Genomic DNA, 14,858 nt, shown 5'->3' on the forward strand with positions numbered 1-14,858 from the left:
ACTCCTTGGCTTACAACTCCAGAAAATACAAAGTATTCAGAATGAATTACACTTGTTTACAGAATGAACTAAAATCAAAACAGATGTAATCCTATTCCACTCTCTCTTGAGAAAACCAAAGCTGAATAGTAAAAGTTCAAATCTTGAAAGCAATCTCTCTAAAATTGAAAAACTCAAATTTGTTTTCCTTATTTGTTATAAAACATAAACAAACTATTTATAGCTTTCAAAGATTGGTCAAAGCATTTAAAACAGGAGCGCATTTAATTTGAAAAACATTTAAAGCACACTCAACTAACAAAACAGATTCTGTTAGGATTTGCAAACAAACAATCGATTGAAAGCACGAAACAATTTGTTTTGGTTTGATAGCAAGTCAACCAACCAAAACTGATGGAGATGCGCCTTCTTAGTTTTAGGATTTTGTTGGTGAATGGCGGAAGCATCATGGATTGAAGATGAAGCAAGGTTCTCCTAAGAGTGGTGGTGACCTTGAAAGTGCATGAGAGGTAGGGATTGAGAATGGTGAGGCCAACTATACTTGGAAAGGGGAAATTTGTGAAGATTAAAAGCCCAACCTAGGAGGTTTTGGGCAAGAAGTGAAATTGGCACAATTTGGCAGCAATTCACTAAGTATATTAATCTTGAAAAACTAAGAGCCAAGGCACTCCTTAAATAGCTTAGGAGGCTGGTTTACACAAGGCACAAATGAGAGGGAAATTCAAATGTTTGCACAAGGGAATGACGTCTAAATTCAGCACATGGGAGGTAGGTTCTACAATTCTATCATGTGCAAGGAGTTCTAGAACCTTACGCTCCACTTAGAGCTAATGTGGGTCAGACCTAAGTTTAATTAGGAGTAGGAAACTCTAATTAAACTTAGGTTAGCATTTTAGGTAACATTTTGCATGATTCAACAAAATTACAAAAGAATTAATCTATGCTACTTTTGACAAAAAATGTAAAAGCTATTCTACGGTAAAATCTTGGCATCTTGGAGCATGTAGAGATAGGTCTCTTTGTCATCAGTAGCAGTGTTCCAATCCTCTTCATGTTTTCTAGCCATGGCCCTAGTGATTGGCCGAATACGACATGGTGGTTGGCTTTCAGTTGTAGTGATGCTTGGCCCTTTTCCATCATCCCCTCCCCCTTGGAAAGGATTTGTCCTCAAATCCAAAGCATCATTTTCTTCATCGGTACCTACAAAAGCAGACAAGTCAATGACATTAAAAGTATCATGTACTCCATATTCGGCAGGTAAGTCTAATTTATAAGCATTGTTATTGACTCTTTTGAGGACTTGAAAAGGTCCATCACCACGGGGACTAAGTTTAGACTTTCTCTTAGTTGGAAACCTATCCTTCCTAAGATGAAGCCAAACTAGGTCTCCTTCCTCAAAAATAATTTCTCTTTTCCCCTTATTGTTGGACTTGACATATTTCTCAGTTTGTTGTTGTATTTGGAATTTAACCTTCTCATGCATTTTCTTAACAAATTCAGCTTTGATAGCTCCTTCCTTATGCACAAAAGTTTGTGGATTGGGAAAGGGTAGAAAGTCTAAAAAAGTAAGAGGGTTAAAACCATATACAACCTCAAATGGAGAAATATTGGTAGTTTTGTGAACTACTCTATTGTAGGCAAATTCAATATGGGGAAGGTACTCATCCCAAGATTTATGGCTACCCCTCATGATTGCCCTAAGCATAGTACCAAGAGATCTATTGACTACTTTAGTTTGTCCATCCGTTTAAGGATGACATGATGTGGAAAATTGTAGTCGAGTGCCAAGTTTTTCCCAAAGCGTTTTCCAAAAATGGCTTATAAACTTTGGATCTCTATCCGATACTATGCTCTTTGGTAGGCCATGAAGTCTTACCACTTCTCTAAAGAAGAGTTTGGAAATATTTTGAGCATCATCCACTTTGTGGCATGGAATAAAATGTGCCATTTGGCTAAAACGATCCACAACCACAAAGATTGAGTCAAAACCTCTTGCAGTCCTAGGGAGTTCTAAGATAAAATTCATGCTAATGTCTTCCCATGGAGCACTTGCAATCGGTAGAGGGATATAGAGTCCATGAGGCATTGTTTTAGATTTATCTTTTAAACATGAAATACATATAAAACAATGTCTTTGGACATCTCGTCTCATGTGTGGCCAAAAAAAAATTCCTTTTAAAAGATCAAGAGTTTTATCAACTCCAAAATGGCCCATGAGACCTCTTTCATGTGATTCCTTTACAAGAAGTTTTCTATGTGTGTCTTGAGGTATGCAAAGTTTGCCTTTTTTAAAAAGATACCCCTCAGATACATAGAATCCTTCCTGTGCTCTACGTTCACACTTAGCAAAGATAGATGCAAAATCTTGGTCTTCTTGGTAAAGGTCTCTTATGTTGTCAAATCCAAGAATTTGGGCTCCAAGTTTGGAAAAGAGCACATGTCTCCTTGAGAGAGCATCCTCTACTATGTTTGTGCTACCCTTCTTGTATTTGATGACATAAGGAAATTGTTTAAGAAAATCAATCCATTTTGCATGACGTTTGTTCTACTTATGTTGACCTTTCAAATATTTCAAAGACTCATGATCACTATGTATGACAAATTCTTTAGAAACTAGATAGTGTTCCCAAGTCTTTAAGGCCCTCACAAGTGCATAAAGCTCTTTGACATAGGTAGGGTAGTTAAGGGTGGCTCCATGAAGTTTTTTACTAAAATAAGCAATTGGATGCCCTCCTTTTAACAAAACCGCACCTATACCAACTCCCGATGCATCACACTTTAGCTCAAAAGTTTTAGCAAAGTTTGGTAAAGCTAGAATGGGTGCATTAGTGAGTTGAGCTTTTAGTCTCTTGAAGGCTTGTTCATGCTTCTCGGTCCAACAAAATGGAGTGTCTTTCTTCACTAACTCATTGAGTGGTGAAGCTAGACTTGAGAAGTTAGGCACAAAACGTCTATAAAAGCTAGCCAAACCATGAAAACTCTTAACATCTCCTACATTTTGTGGGGTTGACCATTCTTGGATGGCTTTGATTTTTTCGAGGTCAACATGTACCCCATTTTTGTTAACTACAAAACCTAAAAATACTACATTATCAACACAAAAGGTACACTTATCACTATTAGCAAATAAACTATTAATCCTAAGCACTAAGAGAACTTCCCTAAGGTGTCTTAGGTGGTCGTCTAAGCTTTAGCTATGGACTAGGATATCATCAAAGTAAACTACTACGTATTTACCTATGCAATCTCTCAAGACATGATTCATGAGCCTCATGAAAGTACTAGGTGCGTTAGTGAGACCAAAGGGCATCACCAACCATTCATATAGTCCAAATTTGGTTTTAAAAGTGGTTTTCCATTCATCACTCTCTTTGATTCTAATTTGGTGATATCCACTTTTAAGATCAATTTTGGAAAATATGATTGACCCATGTAATTCATCAAGCATATCATCTAGTCTTGGATTGGATGCCTATACTTCATGGTGATATTGTTGATGGCCCTACAATCGCAGCACATTCTCCACTTGCCATCTTTTTTTGGCACCTACAAGACAGGTACAACACAAGGGCTTAGGCTCTTTTGGACCCAACCCTTATCCAACAAATCTTGTACTTGAGATTCTATCTCCTTAGTTTCCTCAGGATTAGTTCTATAGGTTGATCTATTAGGTAGACTAGCCCCCGGAACTAAATCAATTTGATGTTCTATACCTCTAAAAGGAGGAAGTCCTATGGGGCCTTCCTTAGAGAATATATCATCAAATTCTTTTAAAAGCTCTTTTACTTGAGGAGGTTCATAGTCTAAAGATTTGTGGCAGTGCATGTAAGTGTTCCTTTACAAAAGATAAGGCTTTGAGGTTGTTCAACAAGAAGCATATTTTCAAAGGTATTTTCAAACGCCTTGTCTTGTTGAATGACCTTGTGGGAAGGAACACTCTTCTCCCATGCCTTTTGCTCCCTAAGGATTCGCTCTTTTTCTAGTTTTTTTTTTCTCTTCATCCCTCTTTTGTTTCATTTGTACTTGATCTCTTACCACTTGTGAATGTGGTAAAGGATTAAGTATAAACTTCTTTTCCTTATGGGTGAAGGTAATCTCGTTGGTTAGACAATTGTGCATGGTTTTCTTGTCAAATTGCCAAGGTCTACCCAATAAGATGTGGCAAGCCTCCATAGGAACTACATCACATAAAACATTATCTTTGTAGTTACCTATAGAAAACTCGACTTTCACTTGTCTACAGTTAGTTCCCCATCTTCATTGATCCATTGAAGTTTGTAAGGTTTTGGATGAGGGACTACTTGTAGATTTAACTTTTCAACCATCCTAGCGCTACAACAAATGCAGCAAGAGCCACTATCCACAATGAGATAACATATGTTTTCAAAAACTTTGCATCTTGTATGAAAGATGTTCTCCCTTTGTGTTTTTGGGTTCACGCTAGTTTGGTTGTTGAGGGTCCTCCTAATCATCATTAATTCCCTCTCATAAGGATATACTCTCTCATTATTCTCCTCCTCTTCTTTCCCACTAGGTGCATCATCACAACTACTATACTCATTTACCCCCCTTAAAAACAAGGTTCTTTGATTTGGGCATTGAGCTTGCACATGCCCTCTTCCAAAACATTTAAAACACTTAACATCCCTAGTGCGAATGGGTGGAGTGAGCATATCTTTACCTACACTTTTGAGAGTCTCTTTTGGTTTTTCTTTAGGTGTACTCTCCTCCCTTTTAAAATCTCTTCTTGGATAGGAGTTTGAGTATGAACCTTCCTTAGGACTTGAAGTTTTCCTTAAATTTTGTTGTTCAACCTTGATACATAGTTGAACTAAATCATTCAAGTCTTGGTAAGGTAGAAGTTCAACTCTATCTCTAATCTCAAGATTAAGCCCACTAAGAAATCTAGCTATGGTGGTGGATTCGGATTCCCTAATGGAGGCTCTCATCATATATAGTTCCATTTCTTGCCTATACTCCTCTACACTCATGGTTCTTTGTTGGAGTCTTTGGAGCTTGTCCATTAACTCCCTATTATAGTATGAGGGAATATGGCGGCGTCTTAAGGCTCCCTTAAGATCATTCCAATATTCTATGGGAGGATCCTTATGAAGACGCCTCTCTCTCTCTCAAGGGCCGTCCACCAATACATAGCATTGCCTTGGAAACTTAGAGTGGTTGAGGATACTTTGTTTTCTTCACTCACATTGTGACAAGCAAACAATTGTTCTACTTTCATCTCCCAATCTAAATAGGTTTCTACATTCTCTTTGCCATGGAAATGAGGTAGATCTATCCTAACCTCTCTAGGGCTTTCTTTCTTTTCTCTTCTAACTCTTCTTGAGGGTGGTTGATAATATTCATTGATCCTAAGGCTTTGTTCCCCATATGATTCATTACCCCTAGAGCTAGATGTATGCGAACTCTTTTTGGATTTAGTGTATTCATCTTTAACCATTTTCAAATCATCTCGTATTAGAGCAAATTGAGAATCCCTCTCTTTAAGTTGGGCCTCATGATGCAATTGTCTAAATGAAAGTGCTTGAACATTTTGGGCAACTTTTTCCAAAAGGTTTTTAAGAATTGTTACATCACTTTCATTAGAATTGCAAGATGGAGAAGACATGGTTAAAGACTTGTGTTCTAAGTATTTTACCCCAAAAAAGATAAGGATAGTAGTGAAGGTAGCTTTCCAGGAAAGAGAGGTGAGTCACTAGGACTTCTTAAGTACCAAGTCTTTCCTTGCCAAAATCTGTCCCTCACAACTTGTCACAAACCTTTTTCTAAGTAAACTACGTAAATCAAAAGTAGAAATGAAGACACAATTTTATTCAAAGAAAACAATGCAAAGCAATTAACAATACAAACAAGTAATTCAAGCAAAACAATTAACTAAGCACAATTTAAAGATTGCTAACTAAAAAGCTTTAAACTAGACATATCCTAAGGTGAGGCTTCTAGACACTTGGAGCCATTGAAGACACACTCACCGTCTACACGTAATTAATCCACTAATAATCAAAGTTGAATGTAATTACAACTCAAAGGAAATACAAAAGAAATTGAATTACACAAAAATAAAATTCAGATTTCCTAAACTATGCACTTCTTGGCTTGTGGTTGATCTTCCTTGATGTGTTCTACAATGTGTAGGTGTTTGTATTTATATTTGCTGCAGCTCCTTGCCTTAACCTCTTATGGTTAGCCAATTAAAATCTTCAAACAGTACCTACTAAGTAAGGATGGACTCACCACAAGGTTAATAATTCCAACTTAACAAGCAACAGTTTGAATTTAGACAAGATCTTCTTCTGTTAAAACATAATGGGTTCTTCCCCTTGGAGTTAGAATCCAAGTGACAATGAGAGCCAACACCCTTTCATCTAACTTCAATCCTCCAATAGAACAAGTTCTAACTTGAGCTTGTGGATTCTTCAAACAACTTTTGTAGTACTGAATCTTGCTGAAATCTTCCACAACACCAAGATTTCCTTTATTGATTCTAAAACAAGCATATTTCAACCCAGTTACAACAGCCCACACATCATGGGTAATCTCCATGTCTACACCTTTAACATGTGAAACAAGAATGTTTCCTTCAAACTTTAAGTTTGTGTAGAATACCCGAATTAAATCTGGATAAATGTTTCCCTTCATCTCCAAGAATCTTTTCAGCAACTGATCCTTGAGAATCCTTCTCACATTGTCCAGCTTTTGCCTTTTCAACCAATCAAAGGAGACAACTTTTGGATTGTTGATCACTTTTGTACTTGTCTCAAAGCGATACCTCTCAATAAGTTCATTATCCCTTGAAAACCAGCCCTCAAGCCTTCTTCCTGACCTTACAACCCTTGTTTTGATCCTCTTGAATGTAGGTGGAGTGGACTCCATGACAGCAGGAAAAAAAAAAAAGGCAAAGGCACACACACAAGGAGAGAAAGAGATGTTGCAAAAGATGGCTCAATTGGTTATTTTTGTGCAAGACAACAGCTGCAACAGATTTTATAGCAAATCAGAGGCTTTCTTTGATCCTTTGGTGATTGTGGGTTTAAGTCTTCATGACAAGAGACTAGTCCAAGCACTGCATAGAGAACGTCAGAAAAGAGCAGAAAAACATATGGTCAGCACATGTGATCTTTGACTAGACATAAAGTCTCTTTTAAAAATAGATGTAATTGCTCATTTTAAAAAGAGAATTAAGCATGAATCAGTAATTAAAAAAAACAAAGACAAAGATAAGGAAGATCTTATCCTTTTATGAAGTTCTTCAATGAGTCATTGTTTGTGATCATACTACTTCCGCCTCGGTGAACTCACACAAGAGGGAGGTTCGCTGACGAACCATACTACTTCCGCTCTTGGCTTAATCACTTCAAGGGAGAGGTTCATTAACTGTCGAACTATACTATTCTCGGCCTTGGTGAACTTACACAAAAGGGAGGTTCGCTGAAGAACCATACTACTTCCGTTTTTGGCTTAATCACTTCAAAGGAGAGGTTCATTAATTGTCGAACCATACTATTCTCGGCCTTGGTGAACTTACACAAGAGGGAGGTTCGCTGAAGAACCATACTACTTCCGCTCTTGGCTTAATCACTTCAAGGGAGAGGTTCATTAACTGTCGAACATTATTATTCTCGGCCTTGGTGAACTTACACAAGAGGGAGGTTCGCTGAAGAACCAGACTACTTCCGCTCTTGGCTTAATCACTTCAAGGGAGAGGTTAATTAACTGCAATGAACATTTCTTAACTGAATAACTGGAATTTTATTCGGGTGATCGCGTTAAAAAAAACCCTTATGAGGGAAAAAGAGTGTCCCCTTGAACATGTACAATGCAAAATGTTTTTAACTAAAATAAAATTTTAGATTGGTCGTGTTCCAAGTACGAGGGATCGCGCCACCCTCTAATATTTCGAGCATGTATGCTCCATTCCCAAGGGCCTCCGTTACTCTGAAAGGGCCAGTCCACTTGGGAGATAACTTGTTTTCCAACTGGTACGGGTGGGCCTTCCGCATTACCAGGTCGGCGACCTGGAACTGCCGAGGTCTCATCTTGGAGTTGTGCTTGTACTCCACCATCCTTTTCAAGGCTTCAGCCTTAATCCTTGCTTCCTCCCTCACTTCATCTAGTAGGTCCAGGTTCACCTTTCTCTCTTCGTTGGACTACTCGACCGCGAAGTTTTGGAAGCGTGGTGAGTTCTCCTGGATTTCTACTGGAATCATAGTGACCGAACCGTATACCAAGCTGAATGGTGTTTCCCTAGTTGTGAACTGAGGGGTAGTGTGTTAGGCCCACACGATTCTAGGAACTTCTTTCGCCCAGGTCCCTTTGGCTTTGTCTAGCCTTCTCTTCAGACCTCTGAGCAAAACTCGGTTGGCCGACTCGACCTGTCCATTCGTCTAGGGGTGTTCTACCGACACGAACACCTGTTTCACTCCTAGCTCTGTACATAGCTTGCCCAATTGTTGGCTTACAAACTGAGTACCGTTATCAGATACCATCCTCTTTGGTATTTCAAAGCGGAACACTATGTTTTTCCACACGAAGTGTTGGATTTTATGGGTTGTGATTTGTGCCACTGGCTCAGCCTCGATATATTTCGTGAAATATTCTATGGCAACCACAAAGTACTTCATCTGCCGTACTGCCAAAGGAAAAGGCCCCAGAATATCGATCCGCCAGGTATGAAATGGCCATGGGCTGTAGATCGATCTCAACTCCTCTAGGGGCGCTTTGTGCCAATCAGCGTGTTGTTGGCACTGCTTGCACCGCTGGGCATACCTCGTGCAATCCTCCCTCATGGTTGGCCAGTAATACCCTGCGCGAATGGCCTTTGATGAGAGAGATCCGCCACTAATGTGGCTACCACAAATCCCTTCATGTAGCTCTGCCATGATGCACGTGCATTGTTCACCGTCTACACATACTAGTATAGGATGGGTGAAACCATGCATGAACAACTTCCCATCGACCAGGGTGTACTTGCTCAATTTTTTCTTGATTTTCCAAGCTTCTGTAGATTCTAACGGGAGTACTTCATCATCCAAATAACGTTGGTAGGGCGTCATCCAGGTTTCTCCTGATTCGACCTGGTGGATTTGCGGCGCTATCTCCCCAACAACCGGGTACCTGCTTACTCTAGGTGTTTTCATTGTTTCTTGTGTTAACGAATGATGACTTCTCCTCATCCCTTCTGATGTGCTAATCTATTGGATTTCTACCATATTGTTTGTGGTGGTTTGAGGTGTCTTCAAGGTCTCCTGAATCACGGTCCTCTGTCTACCCCCCTTGCCCGAACTGACAAGCTTTGCAAGTAAGTCAGCTCGGGGCATTCTATTCTTTGGGTACATGGACTAACTCGAACACCTCGAATGACTCCTTTAGGATTTGGACATATTCCAAGTATATGGCCATCTGAGGGTCTTTAGCTTGGTATTCCCCCGTGACTTGGCCTGTAACTAACAAAGAGTCACTCTTGGCCAATAGCTCCTTTGCTCCCATCTCCTTAGTCAACAGCATTCCAGCGATCAGGGCCTCATATTCGGTCTGGTTGTTACTGACCTTGAAAGCAAATCGTAGGGCCTGCTCGATCAGCAACCCATCTGGTCCTTCCAAGATAACGTCAGCCCCGCTACCTTGTTGATTTGAGGAACCGTCCACAGAAAGCACCCATCTAAAACCCGCTTCTTCTTGGTGTGTGGCGGCCGAGGAGAGTTCTACCACAAAGTCAGCGGAAACTTGGCCCTTAATGGGCCCCCTAGGCTCATACTGCACGTCAAACTCGAACAGTTCTACCGCTCACCGCACCATTTTGCCTACCACATCTGGCTTTTGCAAGACCTTGCGGATGGGAAGGTCTGTCATTACTATCACGGTAAAGCTCTGAAAGTAGTGGCGAAGTCTTCTCGCTGAAAATACTACTGCCAGGGCTGCTTTTTCTAAGGCCTGGTATCTCACCTCTGGCCCCTGCAATACGTTGTTGACGAAGTAGATTGGCCTTTGCACCTGGTCTCGCTCCTACAACAGGATCGAACAGATCACCTTCTCTGTAACTGCAAAGTATAAGCGGAGTGGGGTACCTAACTCTAGCTTGCACTCCCGGGTCCATACGAACCTACTGTTTCTCTTCAGGCACTGGAAATAAGGGTGCCCCTTGTCTCCTCATGCCGATACGAATCTGGACAGGGCGGCCATGTGCCCTGTCAACTGTTGCACTTCATTCACCGAGATCAGGCTATTCATGGCTATTATAGCAGCGAACTTCTCGGGATTTGCTCTATCCCACGCTCAGTGAGAAGGAAACCTAAGAACTTACCCGCCTCAACTCTGAACACGCACTTCTCCGGGTTCAGCTTTAGCCTGTACTTCGCTATCGTGGTGAACAACTCTTCCAGGTCCACTACGTGCTGCTCCTTCTGCTGGGAGGTGACCACCATGTCATCTACGTATGCTTGGACATTCTGCCCAAACATGGGGTCTAGCACCCTGTCCATCAATCGCTGGTAGGTGGCCCCTGCGTTCTTTAGCCCGAAGGGCATGAACTTGTAGCAATAGCAAGACAGTTCCGTCATGAACACGGTCTTGCATTCGTCACTCGGGTGCATCATGATCTGGTTGTAACCAGAAAATGCATCTAGGAAGCTAAGTAGCCTGCATCCGGAGGCACTGTCCACCAAAGCCTCAATACTGGCAATGGGTAAGGCCTTGTTGAGGTCCATGAAGTCAACACACATCCTCCACTTTCCGCTGGCCTTCTTTACTAGTACCACATTAGCTAGCCACTCGGGGTACTGAATTTCCCTGATGTGGTTGGCCTTCAATAGCTTCTTTGTCTCTTCTCGCACGACCTGACGCCTTTCTTCGTTGAATTTTCGCCTTCTCTGGCGGACAGGTCGGACCTTGGGTTCCATGGTGAGACAATGACATAGGGAGTCAGGGTCTATACCGGGCATGTCAGCAGCGGTTCATGCGAATGCGTCAAGGTGTCGTGCTATGACCTCAGCAACCCGATCATGCAACTCTTGGCTCAAGGACCGCCCAAGTTTTAACGTCTTTCCGCCAATCTCCCTCTCCACCACGCCTCCCGTGGGCTCAGGTCAGATCTCCCAGGCGATCTCTACGCGGGTCACTCCGTCTTCACTCGGGGATCTGATAGTGACAGCAAATACTCCTCTTTTCGTTTTGAGGTTGTTTTCGTAGCACTTCTTCGCCTCCTTTTGGTCGGACTTAATGGTGATCACTGCACCCTCAAGGGAAGGCAACTTCATCTTCATATGCCTAGTGGAGGCGACTGCTCCTATCTTGTTTAAAGTTGGCCTACCTAACAGTATATTGTAGGCTGAAGGAGCATTAACAACGAGATACCTAATGTTGGTAGTGTGCGAAGTCGTGTCGTCCGTGAATGTCTTCCTTAACTCGATGTGCCCACGAACCTCCACCTGGTCCCCTACAAAACCATACAAACATTCGGTGCAGGGCCTTAACCGGTCCGTGGACAATTGTAACTGGTTGAAGGTCGTAAAAAACATCACGTCAGTTGAACTTCCTTGGTCCATGAGGACGCGGTGCACCTTCATTCCTGTTGTGACTAGTGAAATCACTACTAGGTCATTGTCATGGGGTATGACATCTCGGAGGTCGGCCTTCGTGAAGACCAGGTCGACATCGGGGGTTTGGTCCACCTGTTGTACTTCTACCGCCATTATGCCTCGTGCGTACTTATTTCACTAGGAGGCAGTACACCCTACCCCTGAGAACCCTCCTGAGATAGTGTTAACCTCCCCATGGATAGGCACCTCGTGCCCTTGATCCGTCCCTGCAGCCACCAACACCTGATCATTCTGTGACTCTTGAAGATAATCCTTCAAGACACTGCTCTTTTACCAGCTCATCTAATTGGTGTGCCAAGGCCAGGCAATTCTTATGTAGTGTTTGTTCGCTTGGTGAAACTCACACCAAGCATTCTTGTTGGGCCCCATTCTTCGGTCGGTCTTTGCCGGTACCTTTAGCCTTGCCGCTATGTTCAGGATAGCGATCAACTCTTTGAGTTCCACTCGAAAATTATGCTTCGGAGGCGGGTCCCTTCGTGCGCGCGTTCTCACCTGGGCCCGCTCATAGGGTTTCTCCGCCCCCTTTTTCTTCGTGGTTGCCTCGTGCACCCTCATAGGTTGAGATCGTGTTGCCGCACGAGGTCAAACAGGACCGACAAGGCCTTGTTTCTGTGTTACTCAATCATCTGCGGCGATGTGTGCCAACGCTCGACGTCTAATTTCCGTGAACGTCTTCCGGTAGAACCTTAGTAGTGACTCACTAAAAGTCCCACGCAACATTCCTTTGACAAAGGCATGCACCGTCATGGCCTCATCAGTAGATTTCAATCTCACCACTTGGACCCCAAACCTGTTCAGGTAGTCCTTTACTACTTCCTGAACAGTGTTGCAAATTGGTCAAAGGTGGTGATGTGTTCGTCTGGAAGGCTAACAAACCATTCCAACGCCACGCCTGACAGCGTGCTCATAAGCATCTTGCAGTACACAACGTCAGACCCTCCTGTGAGCATCATTTAAGTGTGGAACGCCGTGAGACTTTCGGGCCTAGAGACGTTGTTGGTAACGCCGTATTCATGATCGCTCGTGAGAACAGCATGGGACGTGCCCTAAGTGGTATTGGTGGCGCACGTTCGTTCGTTGTGTGTTCCCCTACTTGTTGCAGATCCCTACGCAGTTCTTCATTGGCTCTGGGCAGTTTTGCATTGTCCGCTTGTGATGCCGCTACTTCTGCTTGGAGGGCACGCATCGTATCCAATATTTGTTGTGTGGTAACGTTGTCCCCTCCGGGGAGCACAGTTCTTGCGGATCCAGCGGTGCCTTGCCTCGTACTCCTCATATTGCTAGTAAAGACTCATAACGTGATTGCGAGTGGGACCTTGATTTAACGAGCCCCACGGTGGGTGCCAAATGTTCTTGCCTGTTGACTCGCTTCGCCGGTTGACCAACAGCTGATTTGGCCCTTCAATCTTGCCTGAGAATTGTACCTTCTTGATCAAGAAACCTCTCCCTGCAAAGACAAAGGGGCGCCCTAGCATCTGTTTACACTACGACATTCAAGTCAGTATTAGGGCAAAAAAACACCAAGTGTGTATATTAGCTTCAGTCTTAGACACTGCGTACCTTACTAGGGTTCTTGGCACCCTTTATAGAGGTTGAAACTAGGGTTTACCTTTGTGTTATTACCCTTATCTAGGGTTCCTTGGAAAATTTCCCTACGCCACTATTTAGGTAATCTTAGCGTATCTAGCACATGGAACCTTCCTTAACTGAAGTGCAGCGATTAACCAGAGTGGCCGCTTGGGTACCAACTTGTGCACCTATTCTCTAGCGCCATCTGCTTCGTGGGTGCCCTAAGTATTCACGTGCCATGCATGCAGCTTTCCATGGAAATCCTAACCCTAATGGGCCATAACGCCTCCTAGGATTATCCACACGTGTTGCGCCTTCATGCGTCATACACACCACATGCATAGATCCCTCGTGACTTAGGCTTCCCACATATCTCTTTTCTTTACCTGTTATCTTAAAAAACTCTAGGGCCCATCTTACGTGGCCCTCTACAACATTTAGATGACTGATGTCCGATTTTCTCCCTCTATTGGCGAGGTCCGATATCGATATCCACATCGGGCTCAGAATACCAATGCCCAAAAGACTAACCAATCCCCCGGTGAGTGCGTCTGTGGTCCACCTCATGGCCCCCGTCCTGTCACCAAGCATCGGTGTGCGATGTCTGAGGTTAGTCTCTGGGTCGATGACTGAGGACTGGTCTGGACAATATATAAATATTGTTCCTTCCAGTTGACCAAATACGTCTTCGTGCGTCTACGTCACTCACACGTCCAAAATCCCTACGCTCGCACGTGCTTTCCTTTGATTGAATGCCTGAAAAAACAAAGACAAAGGGCGCACTAGAGGCCGTTTGCACCCCAACGCTCAAGTCAATCTTAGGGCTAGGAAACACCAAAACTCTTTACGTAAAACTGTAACTGTGCGTGTTAAGCGGCGCAAATGAATAGCGTAACTTGCTAAGTTTGTTACTTCCCTTTATATAGACTGAAACTAGGATTTCCACTGTTTCCATTACCCATAATGGGCTTCCTGAGGGGGTGGGCCCCAGTGCCACAATTGCCCACTCTTAGGATAACCTAACGCGTGGGGTTTCCTAACTGGAGTGCAACCTCTGACAGGATGACCACCTGGATGCCTCCTCGTGCACCTGATCTTTGTGGTCGCCCGTCTTGGGAGCGCCCTAGCTGCTCACCGCGAGAACGTGACCCTCACAGGTCGTATCCTTTCCAATGGCTCTATACTTGTGTTACGCCTAAACGCGTCATCCACTCCACACGCATGGACTCTCGTGACCTAGGCTTCTCCCTTACTGATAACTGGTGTGTGGTCTGGGATCCACCTCTCGTGGCCCGGCTCTGTTGTTCGAGTCCCAATGTTCGACCTCTCCACACTGCCTAGTGGCACGTCGGTACATCCTGGTGACCTATGTCTGACCACTCTTTGGTTCTTTGGCACACGTGCCTCGCTAGACACTGACCCATGCCGCTTGTGGGACCCTGCTTACGTGTCCCCACATTATTAGTGGTCAACAACGCCCGAGGACTGGTCGGTACACAAGCCCCCTAGTCTCGAGCTGTAACTTGTTCAGCGAAGAGACTAAGTTCTTGCCCTTGTTGACCTACGTGGCTCTGTATGACAGGACGTGAATAGTGCGCCAATGTGACGTCTCTCTGAGCCTGTCTTAACTACACACACGTATTTTGATCAACGGTCAGGGCTTAACGTCGCTTACGC

The 14,858-nt window shown here is 43.4% G+C and overlaps 2 protein-coding genes and 1 pseudogene across 2 annotated transcripts; all 3 read right to left on the reverse strand.

Moving 5' to 3' along the window:
* Positions 1 to 3,960: 3,960 nt before the first annotated feature.
* LOC150028698 (uncharacterized) lies at positions 3,961 to 5,626 on the reverse strand (annotated as a pseudogene).
* A 3,710-nt stretch (positions 5,627 to 9,336) lies between these two features.
* On the reverse strand, positions 9,337 to 10,955 carry LOC137839352 (uncharacterized). Its single transcript, XM_090300059.1, has 3 exons — positions 10,319 to 10,955; positions 9,823 to 10,020; positions 9,337 to 9,719 (listed from the first exon to the last, which is right to left on the reverse strand). Exons 1-3 carry the CDS (start codon positions 10,953 to 10,955, stop codon positions 9,337 to 9,339), a joined length of 1,218 nt encoding a protein of 405 aa, XP_090156185.1.
* Positions 10,956 to 11,099: 144 nt separating this feature from the next.
* On the reverse strand, positions 11,100 to 11,705 carry LOC137839111 (uncharacterized). The gene has a single exon (XM_068648241.1). The coding sequence runs from the start codon at positions 11,703 to 11,705 to the stop codon at positions 11,100 to 11,102; it is 606 nt and encodes a 201-aa protein (XP_068504342.1).
* Positions 11,706 to 14,858: the final 3,153 nt, after the last annotated feature.

Source organism: Phaseolus vulgaris, chromosome 3 (genome assembly GCF_051622355.1).
Source record: "Phaseolus vulgaris cultivar YP4 chromosome 3, ASM5162235v1, whole genome shotgun sequence".
Classification (NCBI taxonomy): Eukaryota; Viridiplantae; Streptophyta; class Magnoliopsida; order Fabales; family Fabaceae; genus Phaseolus; species Phaseolus vulgaris.